Source organism: Epinephelus moara, chromosome 20 (genome assembly GCF_006386435.1).
Source record: "Epinephelus moara isolate mb chromosome 20, YSFRI_EMoa_1.0, whole genome shotgun sequence".
NCBI lineage: Eukaryota > Metazoa > Chordata > Actinopteri > Perciformes > Serranidae > Epinephelus > Epinephelus moara.
In genome coordinates this window covers 45,603,596-45,625,056 of record NC_065525.1, presented here as the reverse complement: position 1 = coordinate 45,625,056, position 21,461 = coordinate 45,603,596, and the positions used below count along the sequence as shown (strand labels likewise).

Here is a 21,461-nt window from a genome sequence, read left to right as displayed (position 1 = left end):
TTTTCACTGATCTAACCTCGCTCAACCATTTTTTGTCTTATCTCTTACACCTTGTTTCTTCACCAGAAGTAACTAAGTACATTTACTCAAGTACACTTGAGAGTATTTTTCATCTTCTGTTACTTTATACTTCACTACATCTCAGGGGGAAACACTGTAGCCTATTTTTTACTGCACTTTGCAGATTCAGATTATTAATATACAAAATATAAACAACACAAAAATCGGGATGTATGGGGGATACTTTGGGTACTTTAAGTATATTTTCATTTAATACCTTTGTGCTTTTACTTAAGTACAATTTTGAATTCAGAATTATGGCTTGTATAATTGTGTACACTGTGATATTGGTACTAAAAGATCCGGGTACTTCTTTCTCTCCTTGTTCCTTCACTGTGCATCCCTCTCTTTATCCATCCCTGTTTTCTTTCTCTGTTTCTGCTACCTCATTCTCTTTATTACTTTCTCTCTTTCTCTTTCTCTTTCTCGTACATACGTCTGTTCTCATCTCATCTTTTTTCTAAAAGTTTCTCTCCTCTTCCCTCCTCCAGTTCCTTCTCGTCTCTTTTATATCCCCTCAGATTCACTTCTCACTTAAATCTCTCCATCACAGCAGCCTGGATGTTAAATTAATACGAAGAAACATGAAGGAAGTTAATGGGAAAAAAGTAAATAAAACAGAGTAAAAACAGATTGAATCAGGTTGTAAACACACACACACACACACACACACACACACACACACACACACACTTACTTCTCATTTCCCATTTTCTGCATCAGGGATATTTTAATTGAATGTAATTTAGTTTAAAAAAAAAAAGCTTAGTTGCGTATTTATTTTCTGCATCAGAGGAAATTTAATTCCGTTTAAAGAGTTTAGTTGTTCACATGCTGCTCTGCACTCATTTCAACTCTTCTTCCAGTTGTGATGTTCACAGAGGCTGGGATGTAACGACACAGACTCACAGAGTAAAGTTTGTTTCATAAATGTGAATGAATGAATTTGTGCCCATTCAAAGGTTGTGTAATGAATGAATTACTTTATTATGAAGATTTCTTTATTTCCGTGGCACAAAGGAGGAATAAATAACAACAAAACAAAGACACAAACAAAAAACTGTATCTAATGTCGGACGAATTCTATCGTATCGGTATTGGCCCGAAAATGTCACAGTCAGTGCATCCCTAATATTCACAGCCACCCAGTTATATTTGACATTTAGCAGTTTATATTCACATTTTTTTATCCAGCAGAGACTAGCAACTGACTAACTAGTGGACCGAGCAGTGTTCACTTCCTTGACAAAAACTATGATGAAAATCTTTTGTGAACGACGTGTTGTCCACGATTAAAACAAGACGATGATGAACTAAAAACAGATCTTGAATCTATGCTAACTCTTCCTTTCTCTTGTTCTTGATCTCCTTTTATCTTTCCCTTTGGCTGTCTCTCACTCCTGAAATATCTTCATCTCCATCTCACTCTTCCTTCTTCTGTTTCAATAAATCCTAGTATTGTGATTTTAATCTTCCCAGCTCAGGTCTGTCATCTGTCTTCTCTCTGCTTGTTGGACGTATTTTACTGTACCGACTGTATTTTGTCTTTCACCGCCCTGCAGACTAATCAGAGCTGAGGATGGGTGCAGGGCAGAGGGGAAGCCTGCAGCTGCACTCATCCTCACAAAATGCCTCTTCATCCAGCTGAAAGCCAAACACAGCGAGGTCAAACTGGGATCCAGTCGCAGCTTTCATCTTTATCTGGAACTGTAAACAGCTCTGTGAGAGAGGAGGATGGTCTCCTAACCTCAGAGTCCAACGTACTCTGCCATCAAACTGGAAATCGGCCTGCCGCTGCGAGCCAGACACAAATGGCGACCAATTTCCTCCTCTCAGCTGAAAATGTGCAGTTTGAGTCGCTCAGGGAAAAAAGAACAGTTTGAAGCTGTTGAAACACTGAAAAAGTTGAGATGACATTTGAGGTCTTCCAGCGCGGCTGTCTGAATCGTTTGGACCAAAACATCAGTTCAGTTTCCAGACAGCTATGATATGAATATATTTACTCGGTCGCTTCCTGTCAGACAATCAGCACCTCATCAACATACTCTTCTCTGATTGTTAGTTTCTCCTGCTGACACTAAAACTGGCTCATGATGAAATAAAGAACAACGTGTTTCCATGTTTTTCTTATTCACGTCCCGGCTCTTTGACCGGTTTTCAACAAGGAGGCAGATTATTTAAAATTAGTTATTAACAAATATAGAAATATGAATATACAGTATATTACATATTTGGGTGAACAGATGTGTCATAAACACTCTGTGAGGGCTGCAGCCTGAGAGACGGCGCTGTGGAGGATCAGGGACAGAGCGAGGAGTCGATGGTGCCATGAAACGATGATGAAGGCTGTTCTCATTCACCATTCACGCTTAAACCTACGAAAATGAATGCTCTGTAATTCGTATATAACCCATGTGTTCTGAGGCTGAGATCACATGACCTTTGCCCTGCAGGCTGCCCAGTGTCATAAGACTGGAGCAAAGGAGGATGTCAGGTGATGTAGTTAACACATAGACTGTGATGTCACCCACTGGTATGTGGACTCCAGATCTGAAGCCTCAAGTTTGAAATTTCGTCCGTCACCATCTTGATTTTTTGGAGCCAGAAGTGACCATATTTGGGTGAGAGCATGGAGCTGTGGAGGAGCGAGGGGTGGAGCTGACTTAGAAGTCGAGGACGCCATCAGCAGACAGCCTGTCATTAAAAGCGGCCTGCTGTTAATTATGCGTAACTTTAAGCCTTAATAAAATGTAAATGGGTAAAAGATCTGAGTACGTTTTCCACCTCTGCTGATATCTGTGTTGGATGTGGTGCTGTCAGGTCACGTACAGCTGGCTGTGTGAACCGCTTATGACTTGAGAAAGCACCAGTAACCAGAAGTTCAGAGACAAAACAGGAAGTGGAACAGACAAAGAAACGGGTAAATAAAAGGTTAATAAACGTTGTGTACCTGTTGTAGTGTTCATCAGGGTATCTGTCGTACTCCATCTCGTAGTCAGATCTGAGGACAAAGAGAGAGAAATGAAGGTTAGCCTCAGATGAACAGCTGTCCTGTTAAAATGATAAAAGATCAAATAAGTCAGTCACAGTCACATCACAACAAGGTGACCTGCTGATATATGTCTATCATAATTCATTATTCACAAGTATCAATCATTTATATTTAAAGAGAAGGTCAAGACCCAAATCAGGCAACAATTAAAACAAACAGATATCGGATATTATTGAGACACATTAAAACCTTGAATCACAGACTGCAGGAAAAATGATCCGTTAGGTTAAACGTCAGCAGCTGTGTTTCCAAAAGGAGACAAACCCAACAAGAAAACTGGGCACATGTAACGCTCTGTGTGTGTGTGTGTGTGTGTGTGTGTGTGTGTGTGTGTGTGCATATCTTTGATATTCAACTTGTTATAGGTTCATAGAGACAGACTTAATTGTGATCCTTGTATTTTCTTGAATGCAGCCATTTTCTGATCATTCTTTCCCCCTGAAATACAGTGAAATACAAATAAAAACTGTCCTCATGTGCCCAAAGATTAAATATAGTATGATAAGAAAAACTCACTTTTCAAGGTTTGACTGATTTTGAAACTTTCTTCAGATTTGTGCTTAGTCGAGCTCAGAGAACATTTTTCATCAAAAGAAATGAAGCATTTCAGTTGCAGGGACAAATGAGCTACGGACATTTAAAGTGCTTATTAATGCTCTGTACAGGGCTGGGTGGCACGACCTGAAAATTATATCATAATATTTTTAGGCTATATCGTGATACACGATATATATCTCAATACATTTCCCCAAAGCACTTCATTAATATTAGGACTGCGAGAGAAAATCAACCATAACAATATTTCTAACCAAATACCCTCTCTGATGCAAAACATTTGTATGGATGACTATTATTTTGTTTTGTTTTGTTTTTTTCAGAAAATATTAACACAATAACGACTGAGTGAGTTTAGGCAAGCGTTAAAACAAATAAAAAGTCTGATAAGTTTATACATTTACATCACTTTACTGTAATGCAGCCTTTAAAACACAATTTATGCCTCATCACAACACGACATCCAAAGTCTAACATGATGTAGTCACATCCTCTGCCTGGACGTCCATTGAAATGCATTACAGAAAGTCAGTTTTGTTCGGTTTTATGAGCTTTTTCTGAGATTTGAAGTTTAAAAATGGTCAAACGGTGTGCATGGGGTACATGCAACTCTGACATAAGGTATCCTGAGAGGCTGGGCGACCAGGTGTATTTTTACACTTTAAACCACATCTCAACCGAGAAAAGTGTCTCCTTTGGATAAAGTTGTGTGGTAACGTTAGACCACAACATCAACTCAACGTGAATAAGATTAACAATGATGTCTACATCTGTTCTAAGGTAAGTCAACATTGTGTTTGAGGCAACATATTGTCACTTTGCTGGAAAGAAATATAAAGTTATCTTTAACATCTCTAGCTAACGTTAGCTAAAGTTAGCCTAACGTTAGCTCCTAGCTGCGTTGTTCATCATGTCACCTTGTTTGCTGGGAGTTCATTAGCCTATTTTGTTCTAGTTTTGTACTTTGGTGATCGTACATCATTGTTAGCTGTTGTCCAAAGGGCTCTAGTTAAGCTAACGTTAACTTCTGGAGCTTAGCTTCATTAACTTATCTGTAATGGCAGAGATAACAAAGGTTGGCAAACGTTATGCTGAATGATTCAGTGTAAATACTGTAGCACCAAACTAACGGAGAGACACTGATACTGCTTGTTTGTGGGACACTATAAAGTGTCATGATGTGTCAGTTCTTTGGTTTTCTCATGAGTAAACCCTAAAATGTCCAATCATGTGTTTTGAGTCTCTGTATTCCACAAGATAATTGGCGATGAGGATGGGACTGGTTGTGGAAACAACATCCAGCTTGCTGCATCGCTTCACTCTGTGTGAGGAGCACATTGTGGCCATATAAAAAAAGGCAGGAGATCATTTGATCTTTAATTCTTAATGTGACCTTTATGTGAGTTTGGGGAGATGCAGTGAAGCAGTGTTGTCAAGAATCCTCCAATAAAGGACCTTGAAGTTGTTGGTATATTGATTAAGAGACATAAAGGATTTGCACACTTGATTCTAAACACATGCGAGTGCACTGCTTTACTAAGAGATAGGGACAGAGGCCCCCACATGAGTTGTTTGCTGCGCTAAGTAAGGAGGGTAAAAGTGAGCAAGGAAGTGTTTCTGAATCAAATGCACAAAAAAAGCACAGAGATGAAATAAAATAGAATACAGAAGAAATATATAGAAAGTAAAAGCTAAAATAAAGTAATAGACTGTAATATAGTTCACTACAGTAGGCTAGGACATTGACACTACAACAGTAAATGACTACAGTGGAATAAAATAGAATATAATTCAAAAGTTGATCATTTTTTCTGAAGAAAAGAGTTGAACATGCAGACGTAATAACTAAAACTAATTAAACTAGAATAGAATAAAGCATGTTCCACGATTACTTGACTAAATCATTGTTATTATGATGCAACATTAAATCAAATGAAATCCTCTGTCACACAGCAGCAGTCTGGTGGCTCTGCAGCTGAACTGAGCAGATGGCGTTCAGACCTACTTATCACAGTGCCAAAGAGCCTGTGGGCAAGGCAGCACACAGTGGCAGTGTCTGCAACTCTGCTCACACACAGACACTTTTATTAGGTCAATAAACCCACAGATGGCGGCTACAGTTCACACTTTCAGGCTGATGCTAGCTGGCTACATTATGATCAGCTGGAGGTATAGTGGAGATGGGCTCAGGCGACACAGGTAACATCACACTGCTCCTCTCCCCGTGTTAGCGACACTTAGCTTTGCAATGAGACCTTGTAGACTATCGTGCTTTTGCTTTGTGTACAAAGACACAGCAACAGGTTCAACCAACACACTCTCACTCCCAACTTGTCAAATACCGATGTTTGGGAAGTGGCCCATCACGTCAGAATCTGATGCACCAGGTGCTCTCCTGCATCAGTTTTGGATGTTCAGGGACATTGTGTCAGTGTACACTTGTTACATCTCTTTATAAAATAAACTTCAGTGATCACAGGAAATGTGCAGTTCCTGTTTGTTAAATACATAACGTTCATGTAGTCTTTTTTTAAATTAAACTAACTACATAGGTTGTTTTTAGATTAACTTCCTGGGGTTAAGGCAACAAAATCACATGGTTCATAAGTTGACTGACACACACATTAAACACACAATAAACACACGTTAAACACACATTAAACACACATTAAACATGGCTTCATAGAGACAATTTCAAACACAAATCAGCTTCACTATAACTCGCAGCATTCACAGACAAACACTTGTCTTTATCTGGACACATTTTCCCCACAAATACAACATGCTAATATTTTTAGCACAAGCCTATGGCATTTTACATTGTATACATTAGCCTAGCAGGTAGCGGAGACTTCCTCTGCTCATATGAAGCCAGGGACAACAGCAACATTTAACAAAGTTAACATTACAAAATTCAGCTCCATTACAGCTCACAAGGTTCACTGACAAAACAACTGTTTTATACTAAACACGTTTTCCAAACAAATACAACATGCTAACGTTATTAGCACAAGCCTATGGCATTTTACATTGTATAAATTAGCCTAGCGCCCAGCAAACTTTTCCTCTGCTCATATTTCAGCCAGGATAAATCACACACAGTGTGTGGAGGCTTTATTGTCTTCACAATTTCTTTTTCTTATCTGTGAAATTCTTCCATCGTACCTTTACACAGCAAATATTGGTTTGCAGCTTTATTAATGCTTTGAATGTCACATGTCACACCTTACACACCAAAGAATACTGATCAGTTACTAAAGTTTCCTCTTAGGAAATGTCATTCTTATGTAAATGTACCTTTAAGGGTCAAACTTCCAAAGACAGAAGAAGACGAAACGGCACTTCTCTCAGTTGGACAGATAATGAAAAAGAGATGCAGTCTGAACTCCAAAACGTGGCACTATTTATCCACTGAGGAGAAGGAATCAATAACCACCTAACACACACACACACACACACACACACACACACGGAGCAGCAACAGGCCTCTCTAACTGAGGACTCAGACTAATAAAGAGGAGCCAGGAGGAGATAGAGCAGGCCAGACAGATAAAGGTGGAGACAGATAGAGAAGGTGATGACTCTGATGGACAAACAGGTGCCAGACTCATATCCTTCCACTGTTTTGTAAGCAGCCGTATCACCGCTCCTGCTGCTTCCATCATTCATCTTCATCAGTGGTGATGTGGTGTTAATCAGCGTTTAACGACGGTATCGATCCAGGGGACGACTCGGAGCCTCTGCTCAGTCGTGCGTCTCCTATTGAGCTGTGTAGGAGCAAGCATTTAAACATGACTATTGATCTGCAGGACGGCTCCCGCTCCTCTGAGCCGGGATCACACTAAATGACTCTTTTATGGCTCACACTGCTGGTTTATCTGTGTAATTAGGACTGATATTACAGCAGCAGCACCACCTGAGAGGCCGCTCCTCGCTGTGATTATGGGCACATAACAGCCGACACAAGCGGCTACTGGAGTCCTCATAATCCCAGTAAAAAATGTCCTTCAGGCTGTTTTGGATTTTATTTTACAACAGTCTGGGCTCAGGTCCACTGTGCTGCGTTCAGGAAAATTAACACACCCTCACTTTTAAATCCTTTTTCACTCCTCCTCATCACTGCTGATGGCTGCAGGAGCACTTTTCCAAATCAATTGATTTCAATTCACTGGACTAATTACACAGCGGCTCTGCAAGCAGTTAAAGGGCCTCCCGCTACAGGAAGTCGATGAAGATGTTGTGTAACTTTGATCTTGTTCGAGTGGATTAATTTAAAGTTATTGCATTTTCTCCAGGCAGTTAGAGAGTAAAGTCTGATTCACAGGAGGTTTTAGCTGGAGGGTTTCAGAGGACAGAATTTTTGGAAAATAACTCCTGCTGTAATGAACACTATTGAATGGAACCGAGATCAATTTAAAGTGTAATAAAGTGACTGTATGTGTAATGCACCAACCAAAAAAGAAGTGGATTTAATGTGCTTTTAACACAAAGCTGAGCAGCTCAGTGAATCTAGAATTCAAAATGCTGTCACAGCTTTAATGAGAAGTTTTCCTGCAGTGTCCATAATACTCAAAGCTGGGTAGGCAGTTGTATTTTGGTGTCACTGGGCAAAAATCATATAATAACCTTTGAGCATATTGTAATTCGAGCCTGGTCTCACTCCAAAGTCGTCGAAATCCGGTGCTTGGGCAGTGCAGACGAAAAGGTGTCCTTCTACATCGGCATTATACGTGGCCGGTTGCTGTAATAGTTCAACGGTGCCCGGCAGCGGGACAAGGACACAAGTTAAGGCAGCAAAAGTCCCAGTGGGGCGGGTGGTTCCAACAAACACCGACTTTCATCCGACCTAACCATGTAGTGTTTGTTTAAGGAAAAAAAACGTCATCTTGCGATGTTGTACCGACGTAAATTTCCTGTGAAAACCAAAGTGTATCTTGAAAGAAGACAATGCAGTCTTGACACAACGTCCCAGAACGTCAACAACCAACACACCCAGGGTACCTTGGACGTCATATGTGGACGTGGAAAGTCCATGACCAAAACGTCAATATGTGACGAGGTCGGAGTGAACGTGTGTTGGTAATTCACATGAACTTGGAGAAAATTAGACCTCTGCACCTCCTCTTATTTCTGTTTTCAGGCTTTAGAAAATCTAGCCCATGACAGGAGACTTTGGCCAATCACAGGTCATTTCAGAGAGAGGGCATTCCTATTGGCTGTGCTACAAATGCAGTTGCACGTGCCCATCCCTTTGGATGGCAAAAGCCTGATTCAGTGTTGGAGAATCCAGCAGAGAAAATTCCAGCATTGGCAACAACTGCCTACACTGCAAAGCAACCCAACACAAGAAGGACTCATCAGAAAGAGACAATAAACTAAATAAAATGTGTCAGTATCAGGGAAGTGATTCAGAGATGGAAAGACAGTGTTGCCAATAGTCAAGTCTTCTGCTAAATGGAGCCAAAGGCCCACAGCCGCACCTCAAGTTCCCATTTATGTAGCACAGTGTTGGACAGTAACGCATTACTGTAATAATATTACTTTTTTCCAATAACGAGCAGTGTAACTAATTACTAATAAAATTTCAGTAATAATCTTACAATTACTCAAGAAACCAAACAACTCATTACAAATTTACTTTTGTTATCACATCACTACTGACTCGCTACTGGGGGCGGCAGTAGCTCAGTCCATAGGGACTTGGGTTGGGAACCGGAGGGTCGCCTGTTCAAGTCCCCGTCCGGACCAAAATATGGAGCGTGGACTGGTAGCTGGAGAGGTGCCAGTTCACCTCCTGGGCACTGCCGAGGTGCCCCTGAGCAAGGCACCGAACCCCCCAACCGCTCTGAGCGCCTGTCATGGGCAGCCCACTCTGACATCTCTCCACTTAGTGCATGTATAGGTCCTGTTTGTGCATGTGTGTGTTCGGACCTGTGTGTAATTGACAAACAGAGTGAAAAAATTGAATTTCCCCTTGGGGATTAATAAAGTATATAAAATTAAATTAATTAAAATTAAAATAAACAACATCACATCAGCAGACTAATTTTAGTAATCGTTTTAGTAAGCGGCTGGAAATATTTACATTTATATTTAATATTTAGTTACTTTGATTTTGTTGGGGGGAAAGATGACAAGAACACTGCTGCTGCAGGTAGTCGAACTAAAAGTCTTTCCACTGTGAAAAACAAGTCCTCAAACCTCCGGTCAGAAACACGACTACGACCAACAGCACAGCAACCTGAAGCTCCAGGAAATACACCCCACCAGAGGTGAACCCTCCTCGGCCGTGGAGGTCGGCTGTAGCTCTACACTGGCTAAACAACCAAAACTAGATTTTACTCGTGGACAGCTGCAGCTACAAAGAAGTCATAAAGCTTGTGGTTGGATATGTGGTGGATGAAATGATGCTCCATGAGTGACTCTCGGCCTTTCAGGCAGATCTCACAGGCAACAGAAAACCCCCAGGTAAATAGAAGCTATCCAGCCTTAGCTACACTTAACACTGATCACCCTGACATTCACACACAGAGGCACACACCTGAATTTTGGGGAGATACGCAACTAACAGTTTTATTGGGTGTAAAAAAAAAGTAAGATAAAAAGTAGTGTAATGGATTACTGTTGGCAGGGAGTAATAAGTAAAGTAATAATTACTTTTAATGAGTAATATATTACATTTTTAGAGTGACAAGCCCAACACTGATGTAGCTAATGTTAGCTAGTTTCACAGTGTGTCCTCCGCCTCTCTCCCTGTCGCTACAGACCACCTCACAGTGAGGAGAGTGGGCAGCAGCTCAGCAGCAACCTGAGTCCAGCCAGTGCAAACCCCAACTCTGGGCCCTGGACACCCTCGATTCACCACCACATCAGTAAACTTTCTGTTGCTGCTGTTACAGAAGTTAGATCCGCTGCTGCTGGCCACCAGCCTGCTGTGACACCCGGCGCTGGGGAGGGTTGTGCTGGCTGAATTCCAGCAAGTAAAGCCATCAACTAAAGGTCGGTCTCCTGAGCAGCTGTCCGCTCTTCACCCAATGAAACAGTCCACAGCGGCTGGGAGCGAGGCGTTGTTTGCATGTTTTACACTTTCAAAATCCAATAAAAATATTTTAATGGAAAAACAATTTAGAGGCAGAACCTTTTGAACAGTGAGGAAGGCGTTAATGATAAAAACACGTGTCCTTGCAAAAATACATGTAAGAATTAAATTCTGATTCATGCAGATGAATCAGGTGGTCAGTGTGGGTGTGTGTTTGGTGAAGTAATTTGTCACGGCCTGTTTACTCTGCAGATTAAGGATTGTGACAGATTCACACGACCTCTGCAGTTATTACAAATCACAGGAGGATCTGAGGTTAATACCGCACAAAGAGGGTTTAACTCTGCGAAAAACATCACAGCTGGACGGCGTCCTGATTCAATTACTAAAATTCATCCAATCAGGCTGCAGCATTAAAAACAGAAAGCCTCTGTGCAGCAGGTTTACCTCTTTCCCTCCCTGGTTTTAAGAGTATTTTGGTGATTTCATAGAGGTTAGTCTGTCTGTCTGTCTGTCTGTCTGTGTCCACCTGTCAGCAGGATTTCTCACAAACGTAACGACAGCTTTCACAGATGAGCCTCAGGTCAAAAAGAGCTAATTAGATTTCTGAGATCCAGATTTCAGTAACTGTCCTGAGGGGATGTTCGCAGGGTCAAGAGCTGCATTTATATTAAATCAGAAGTGACAGGTATTAGGCATCTGGGAGCGACAGCTTGCACAGGTGAATTATAAAACAGTAATTTGCATCTCCAGACACATAATCACCTACTCTGAAACACAAAGAGTTGTTTTATGTTAAGCATAACACAACACATGATCAGACACAATCTCTGACCCAGAGGGCACTGAAGTCATAAATGTGTGACACATCCAAAACAGAAACACACTAACAATCTTATGATCTCAGGTATTTATATTTTTTATTTCTTCAACACGGTGCGTCCCCTGGACTTGAAAGCATCATCAACATGAGCAAATACAGCATCTGCAGTCACATAGGATGTTGTGATGTATAACAAAAAATCTGTAATATTATTCTACATACTCTGTGAAATTGAACCCATTTTCAGAACATAAAAATATAACGTTGTTGTTGACCTGATCTCCTCCCAAGTTTCATTACACACATTCACGGACAGCATCTCAATCAACGCTTGTCACATTCAGTGTGCCTTATTTAAAATACATTTCTATTTTCACTGGGCATGCACAGTCTCTACTCAGCACATGCATACAGTCTTTTTCAAAATAAACTTACTGCCTTACACATACTTTGTTTTTGTGTTTATTTCCTTAAGTTTAGACAAAAAAAGACACAACATTATAACATTATAGTTTGGCTTAAAATAAGTTCGGCTCTCGTTACTTAATGTCAAGTCATGTGACATATGTTACTAGTGCAGCATGGTACACATACTAGCACACTCTGGCGTTAATATAGTAACTACTGACTTTTGATTTCACATGGGAAATGAAAATCAGGCTCCCAGGTCAGAGTCCGGTGTCTGACCCATCAACCTTCCCTCCTGCCCACCCAGTACGGACTTCTTGCTCTTTATAGTTGCCGGGAGCATGGAAATAGCTGCTGCCCAGTGTATATCATAACGCTGTGAAAAGTGTCTTGATGCATCAGTGTCTGACACCAGCACATCCTCACTGTGACCTCGTCACATGTCCACGTTTGGTCATGGACTTTCCATGTCCACATATGACGTCCAAGGTACCCTGGGTGTGTTGGTTGTTGACGTTCTGGGACGCCGTGTCAACTTCAGCCTGTTACATGCATTGTCTGTTTTCAAAATACACTTCTGTTTTCACAGGAAATGTACAGTTTGATACAGTCTCTTTCAAAATAAAAGCACTACGTCAGTACAACACTGTGAATTGATGTTTTTTTTTCCTTCATCAACAAAAACATGTGGTTGGGTTTAGGACAAAAGAACAGGGTTTGGCTTTAGAGTCTTAAGGAACGTGAACACCACTCTCTCTGGTGAAAGTCAGTGTTTGTTGGACCCATCCACCACCCCTCCCTCCCGCCATAATCAGACTTTCACCACCTTAACTTTTGTTCTTGTCCCGCCGCTTACCCCTCTGACACCACCGAGCACCGTTAAAACTACAATGGTGACCGGCTGTTCATCATGCCGATGTTAAAGGACGGCTTTTTTCGTCAGTGTTCGACGCCTCAAGTCAATGCCCAAGCGCCAGATTCTGATGACTTCGGAGTGAGACCAGGCTGAACCGATACACAAAGACACACAGGCACAGGGGTCGCGTTAACCGGATATTCTCGGTCATTGACCGTTTTTTTACAACAATGACCGGAAAATCTGAAGGCCGTCGGTCATTTTGACCGGTTGCAATTACCACCCCTGCCCACTTGGCGGCAGAGTGCACAGTCAGTGGTTTAAGTGGCTGCCGTTTTCACACTGCAGAGAAAAAGTCATTCATCTGCTTCATGTAGCGTTGTTGACATAATGGCCTGGACACACCAGACGCGTTAGTGCCGCAGAAGTCCTGCGAGTATACTTGCAGGCGCTTGACTGTCCACACAGGCAGCGCATTTCTCCTGTGCTCTCCGCGCTGGTTAAACATCAACTGCACTCGTCTGTTCCCGTCAGTACTCGTTTTTTCACTTCAACAGGTCATTTTAAACATGTCCATATTTTAATTGTTTTTTATAATGTAATAAGTTAATGACAATTTGTCATTGCATGTCCATGTATTGAGCGTGTTGGATAAACACTGAATGAACTGGGCATATTGTTCTGACCATTTTATTCATGTAGTTATGTCTGTAGGCTCGGTGACACAAAATTAAAATTGTAATGAAGTGATTATGGTATTGAAAAATGTGTTCGGTTATGCACTGTTGTGTTTTTTTAAATTATAAACACGGTATTTTCTCCTCACGTTCCACAGTGCATGCTGTTATTTCATTTTGAAAATTGGCCGGATTCTCTTGTCTTTTCTGTGTCCGACTTCCTGTTTGGAACGATCTGCTCTATCCAGCTTGACAGAAGCGCTCGCGGCTCCCGTGAAAAATAGACCAGAGGCCGAACTGAAGTGCTGCGGTGTGTGGATGTCTGTTCATCTTTTCGTTCATGTCCTTATTAATGCACACTTTATAACTTGCTTGTTGGATTTATTAAAAACAAACGAATGAAAACTAAATGTCTTTAAATATCTTTATTATCATTTAAAAACGAAAATTAAAATGACCAGTAAAAATAGATTATCACCGGATTTTTATGACCCTGTCGGTCAAAATGACCGGCGACGAAAAAGTCTAGCGCAACTTCTGCACAGGCAAGAAAATAAATAAAAAATATGCAACCTCCGCGTCGTCAGCTACAGCCACACATAGATTCTAATTCTGTGGTTGGATATCACGCAAACCGTCGCATAATTGCAATATAGACAGATATATATAGTAGATGTATAAAGTAATATATACTGAAAAATGTAAAGTACATTAACTAACAATTGTACCTAAGTGGAGTACATGCACTCATATCTGCTGCTGTTAAAAATCCAGAGTACTTTACAGTGAAGTTGCGTCAGTGTTGTGCTCATAATCACAGTGAAGAAGCCCCTTCGGGTGTCAATAAGGCTTTTAATTTGCTCTGCGCTGCACTGCTGCAGAACCTAATGGTGTTATTAGAGAACTCAGTGGCTGTTCTCCTGATGGGAATAATTACACAGCAGCAAAGAACGTCAATAAACACCGTGGACAAACACATTTAGAGAGAGCGTCAGTGAAGAGGGAGAAATCAATGATGTGTTCAAATATCCTCTCTTTATTCTGCAGCGAGCGATATGAGAAGTCTGCTTTGAGTTTTCTTTTAAAGCAGGAGAGTCGACTCAGCGGCCGGCAGCTGATGGAAGAAGAAGCATAACAAGGTGTGAGACAGGAAGTGGAGGTGAGCAGAGGGGAGAGTGTTTACCAAGTGAGGCTGAAGTCGAACGCAGCACAACGAGAGGAGACACGGTGAGGAAATGATGAGGAATTTGCATTTATATAGCTGCTACTTAACGCTCACCCCCTCCAACACTAATGACAGCATTCAGCATCAATAACCCCCTCACACACACCAAACAGCAAAGTGTGTGTTTGTTCATACATATTCATGTCTTCCTGGGAGAGTGTCTGGCAGCAGGTAAGGCACGCACACACACACACACACACACACACACACACACACACACACACACACACACACACTCCACCGCCACTATCCATTTATTCTGATTTACCGCTCGCCCTCACCGGCCTGCTGCAGTGTCATAAATCAGCAGCGGCGTGCTGTAGTGTGGCGTGGTGAGACGGTGGTTAATGGGCCGTTCAGCCGCGTTCCTGCCACCTCAGCTCGCCTGGCTCAGACCAGAGGGCGGCTTGGCGGTAACCTCGGGCTGCTGTGAGGTCCACGAAGACTCTGGGTGTCTGGAAATTGGAACTTACGCTACATTACTGCGATGATCAGTTTGTAAATATTGTTCACGTCAACATCCGAGTTGTAGTTAGAACAAGGACACTGATATATCTGAGTGGAAACAGGGTTCCCTGAATCAGTTGCCCCTTGGGTCAAGAACTTCCAAAGGTAAAAGGAAGGACTGGAGCACACTGATTGATTTACAGCAAACAGATGAACGTTTCAACACCAACACGTCTTCATCAAGGTCAAAGAGGGCAAAGATAAAATGGCAAACACATAGTGTATATAGTAGTATCCTAGGCTCTGCTTGTAAGACATGTTTCCAGACAGTTTATTCTGCCTAGAAAGAACAAACAATGGTCGAGTTCCGTTTGCTACAGGCGAGGCGTTCAACTGCGCTCTGCTTGAAGAATGTGTGTTGCCTCTCTCCTGGCCGTTGGTCCGGGAAGCTCCAGGAAATACACCCCACCAAAGGTGAGCCCGCCACAGCTGCAGAGGTCGGCTGTAGCTCTACACTGGCTAAACAACCAAAACTGGATTTTAATGGTGGACAGCTGCAGCTACAGAGAAGTGATGGAGCTTGTGGTTGGATATGTGGTGGATGAAATGTTGCTCCATGAGTGACTCTCCATCTTCCGGGCAGAACCTCAGGAAAATACCGCTCACAAGCACCTGAAGACCCTCAGGTAAGAAAAAGCTATCCAGCCTTAGCTACACTTAACGCTGATCACCCTGACATTAACACACAGAGGCACACACCTGAATTTTGGGGAGATGCGCAATGATCAGTTTTATGAGGTGTAACAGAAAAGTAATATAAGGAGTAGTGTAACGAATTACTGTTGGCAGGGAGTAATTACTTTTGAAAAGAGTAACGAGTAATGAATAATATATTACATTTTTAGAGTAAGAAGCCCAACACTGCTTATGCATTAAAGGGATCTTAATTCATCACATTGGATGACTGTATTTCAGATCAGGCCCATAGAATAAAAACATACAAGAGATTTAAATGCATATTTTGCAGAGCAGGAAGTTAAATATGAGAAACACTTCCTGCAGCTCCAAAGAAGAACAAAACAACAACATTGCAGTTCATCTGCTGGTCAGCTTGTATCTGCACCATTATCTTAATTATATTTACAGTCCATGTTTTTCTCTGCGTGTAAACACGTTCGGTCATTTCAGATTTGATGAGGTGAAACAGCCGCCGCCATCGCAGCTCCATCAAAGGTGACATTTAAATTTAAACAAGGAGGCTGTTTAGCTTTATCTCAGTGTATCTCAGTGTGTGTGTGTGTGTGTGTGTGTGTGTGGTGGGTTAAATGGTTTTTTTGTTTTCTTGGGGGCTTTTTTGTGCAGCCTCTTTATCGAGCTGTTATTTTTTCTCCTCAAAGGAAACGCTGATTCATCTCTTTCCACTAAACACTCATCTCAGCAGGGCGATCGAGGGACAAGAAGACATAATTACAGTGTTCTGCTCAGCGCGCTCTCCGTCTCTCTCCGTCTCTGTCTCCTTTGATTGTCCTGCGTCTGCCTCCTCACTCGGTTGATGGGAAGTCAATCAGGAGGTGGTGAAAACACAGTCCATGGAGTCGGGGAGTCCACCTCTAACAAAACCACAAATCAATGTGAAAACTGTACACACTGAATCCTGCTGGGAGCCTGGGAAGCTTCCCTGTCAGTTAATTAAACTCTGATTCACATGGATTCAGTGGGAAGCAACCTGCAGGCGTCCCAGCATGCTGTGTGTCTCTGAGACTTCAGAAAGAAAATAAGACACAAAAATATCTTGACTGAAATATGAGACAAACGACTGGTTGAGCTGCAGTTGTTGAGGAAGTGTTAAAAGACAAATCAGTGCAGGTGATTGAAAATACAAAACAACAATGATCATCCAACTCTAACGAGGTTTTCGTCCTGGAAACGTGGCCAATTTGAAACAATCATGAAAAAGCCAGTAACAAGGCGCAGAAAAAAATATTTTCTTCCAGATCACACACAGCGTGTTGTGTTTACATGGCAACTCGCGCGAGACTAGCTGATGGCTAGTGGTGGTGCTAGTTCTCCAGTCTCGCGTGAGTTGCCATGTAAACACAGCACTGCTGGAAGGCTTTAGCTCTGGAGATTGGTGGTGTACCTGTGAATGCTGTGCCCCAGTGCCCACAGAAGAGGAATGCCTCTGTTGCAAGGAATGGGACTGGTTGCAGCCTTATCTAAATGGTAAACAAACATGGCAGCACACCGGTAAGGTAAGACAACACGTTTACATGTCGTTTTCTATATGTTCTCTGACATTTATCCTAACGATATGAGGCGGTCTTTGTGGAAAAAAAGCTTGTTTAGTGGACTAACTTTGCACTTGAAGGTTGCCCGTTCACTTACGTTTTAACAGGTCTGACGCTACTATGCGCCCCGGCTGTATCTAGGCTAACGGCTAACATGCTAACTATTATTTTTATGTCACTAGTCACTTGAAACAAATTTAGGACGATAGGAGACAGGTTGAAATAAACCGAAATTTCCCTTTAAGGACAGTGAGGGAGAGAGAGGGCAGGCGGGCTTTGTTGAGCAAGAGTCTGAATCCTTCTTATTTTGTATTGCTTGTGTGTAATATGGCCCGTGCGCTCTCTCTTACATGACACAACATGAGGCCCAATATTTCACAATTCTGTTTGTTTTAAGAGACTTTCAATCAGAACACAGAAAGAAGAACTTGTTCATTCATTTACAACGTCATCTGTCAAAAGAGTTCATTAAAGATCAATCACTACTAAATCCCTACGATCAGAAGAGGCGATGGGCCTATTGGACCATTTAATTGACAACATGCTTTTTTTCCATTTCAACAGACTGAGCTTGGCTTATTTTACAGAGAAGATGCATTATAATATGCAAGATAACAAATAGTTAGGAGTTATAGGAGTTACTGCCTGATAAAACATTAAACACTGTCGTCCTGCAGCTCCTGCTGGCTGCACATTGGCTGCAGCAGTTCCTACATGAATTATGGGTGTTGTAGTTTTTAAATTGTGTACAGCAGTGGCGATGAAGTAGATGAAGAGAGCGCAAGTTGCAGCCGTGAGGACAGGGAAAGCGCAGGCAGCCACGAGATGGAGTGATTTGCACGTTGCAGTGCAGCCTCTTGTTCTAACTGTTCAGAACTGTTCTACAAAGTGATTCAGCTGTAACGAATGTACCAGGTGTCTTTTATTTTGTTAGCTTTTATTTTTTATCAAGTTTAAAGGACAAGTGCATTTACATTGATCACTTCCATAAAATAAAACAAGAAACTGGAAAAGATTGAAAAAAATGTTAAAATGAAATTAAGGACTGATCACAGATGTGTTGTCTCCGTGTGTTTTTACATCTGTTGTTGCTTTAATTTGCAGCTATGCTTTTAATGAAGCTGACACGTCATGACAGTCAAGCAAATCTTTCTTCTATGCTGTTTGGCATCTCGCAGACAGGCTGCTAGCCCAGCACTTGCTAAAGTGTTCTCACCTATTTTCTCTGAGAACTTAATGTGTGCTCACCTTTTTCTGGATCCAGACATTTAAAAATACTACTAATAATAATATAATAATTAAACAGCACCTCTCGTACAAGAAATGCAGCACAAAGACAAGCTGATCAAGAAGGCCAGCTCTGTCCTGGGATGCTCTCTGGACTCTGTGCAGGTGGTGGGAGAAAGGAGGAGGACTGATAACTCCCACCCTCTGCAGGAGGAGATAAAAGCTCTGGAGAGCTCCTTCAGCGTTAGACTGATTCACCCAAAGTGTGTGAAGGAACGCTATCGCAGGTCCTTCCTGCCTGCTGCTGTCAGGCTACATAACCAGCACTGCTCACAGTAAACTGCACCATGGACACTTTAGGGACACTATGGACACTTTGGGGACACTATGGACACTTTAGGGACACTATGGACACTTTGGGGACACTATGGACACTTTAGGGACACTATGGACACTTTAGGGACACCGCAGCTGTTTGCTGTTTTTGCACATACAATCACTTGCACTAGATGTGCTCTCTTTAATCCACTGATTATTATTATTATTAATATTATTATTAATATTATTTATCATTGTTTCTTGTATTTTTGTACCTTATTTTGCATGCCTAGTTTTTTAAGTTTTAAGTTTTTAAGTTTAAATTTTGAAATTTTTAATCTGACTCTCTCCTTGACTGCTCAATTGTGGGAACAATAAAGGTGTATCTTATCTTATCTTATCTTATCTTGTCTCGTCTCGTCTCGTCTCGTCTTGTCTTAAAGTGCTTCACATTATAAGCACTGAGTGCTTCACATAAAAAAAGACACAACGGACATTAAACAGACAGACAAGGCAATTCAATATGAAAGGACATTTAAAAACAGTTTAAAACATGGATTCACTGATTCTACAATTTTTATTTAAAAGTGGTGATTTGAGATCCTATGAATCAAAGTCACATATATCTTCTTTGTCACCTTTTAGGCCCTATGACATCATCAACAATCAGAGCCTGTAATTCCAAACAGACACAGACTCACTAACTAACATTAGGAGGTTTCTACCAGGAGCCAAAGTGTCTGCAGAGCTCTGTCTCTCCCTGAAACAAATGTACACGGTGATCAACACAGGTGGAAACACTGAATGAAGCAGTTTCACGTTAAAAAACCCAACAACTACAGTGGGTAGAATGCTCCTGTCCAGAGCCAGTGTTTGGATTGTTCGTACTGTAAACAACAATTCTTATTTTCAGGTGATTACACAGTAAAGAGAACATACTTAGAATATTATATTTCTGCCAATATAACCCCCTAAATCCAACACACTGGGCGTTTTGTTTATCTGCATTCATATGTTGGATAAGCAGCACACACAAGAGGAAATTGTGGCTCAGATATCTGCTAGCTACCAGATCAGCCCGCGATACTGACCCTCGCCCCCAGAGGCTTTATGGTCATCAGGCAATAGCCGATGGGTACCAAGATTAGCATTTCCATTACCAACTGAAACATTCCACCACTCCCTTTATCACCAGCCGTTTGTTTCAGTTCAATTAGGCCAACATAAATGCAGACATAAACCATAATACCTCAAGGATGAGGTCATCATTCTTTGTCCATCACTGTCTCACAAGTGAGTTTCTCAGCAGCAAGGCAACTGTCTCGCACTCAGGTTTTCTTCCTCTTCTAGTTTAGCATCTGTCTCTGATAGGCTCATATTAGATAACACCCGTCTGCTTGTCCAATCAACTGGATGAATGACACCATGTGACCTGTTACAGCATCATAACACAGTATAAAAACTAGCAGAATGCTAACAACAGTCGTCACAGTCGTGGTGACGGCAGCACTACCCAGCAGTCGCAGTTCAACCCTCACACCAGACACCAAGATCCTCAAAGGTCACTTTACATTTAGTGACAGATGCCAAAACTTGAGCACAGCATCAGTAAAGGCAGGACACCTGTAAACACACTGAATGAAGCTCCTCACAAGCACCGCACAACCAATGTGTTTGTGTGTCTGTATGAGACCAAACACAGCCATCGATCACACTGGAGTGAGTCAGAGAGGCCCCGGAGAGGAGTGTGTGTGTGTGTGTGTGTGTGTGTGTGTGTGCTCTCAGCAGGACAACAGCTCAGANCCAATGTGTTTGTGTGTCTGTATGAGACCAAACACAGCCATCGATCACACTGGAGTGAGTCAGTGAGGCCCCGGAGAGGAGTGTGTGTGTGTGTGTGTGTGTGTGTGTGTGTGTGTGTGTGTGCTCTCAGCAGGACAACAGCTCAGACTGAAGACATCATGTCATGTTAAACTAACAGCTGCTGGACTCTGTGACAGAGATCATCCAACATGATGACAAACAACTTCCCTTCACACTGACTCAAACCAAACACACACACACACACACACACACACACTACAGAGTCCCAGCTACACATAATGTTTCTAGGCATTGTTTTTATTCAAGTATTTCCGTTTCATTTCAGCATATCTTTTTATTGTATCTGTTTTAGTGAGTTCCAGATCACTTTATATTTCACAGTCTCCTCTGCTGTGGCCTCTCACACTTAAAGTGAAAAGCTGAAAACAACATATCGTGTTTTCATTCAATTCTCAAGCAAATGTTAAAGCTCCAGTGTGCAGGACTTAAAGGATAACTTTGGTATTTTTCAACCTGGGCTCTATTTCCCCATGTGTATGTGTGCGTATGATTCATGGGTACCACTCGTTCTAAAATTGGTTCAGTATTGAGGCGCGAAACGAGCTAAAACGGTAACGGGGGCAAATGCGTCCCGTATAAAAGTGCTTTTTTTCGCCACTGAC

General features: G+C 41.8%; 1 protein-coding gene across 1 annotated transcript in view; it reads right to left on the bottom strand.

The window, feature by feature from the left end:
* LOC126407763 (RNA-binding Raly-like protein) overlaps positions 1–21,461 on the bottom strand; it is a 63,019-nt gene that overhangs the window by 22,827 nt on the left and 18,731 nt on the right. The window contains exon 3 of the mRNA XM_050072955.1: positions 3,011–3,061. Coding sequence (XP_049928912.1) covers positions 3,011–3,061 — 51 coding nt within the window. The remainder of the gene's footprint in view (positions 1–3,010; positions 3,062–21,461) is intronic.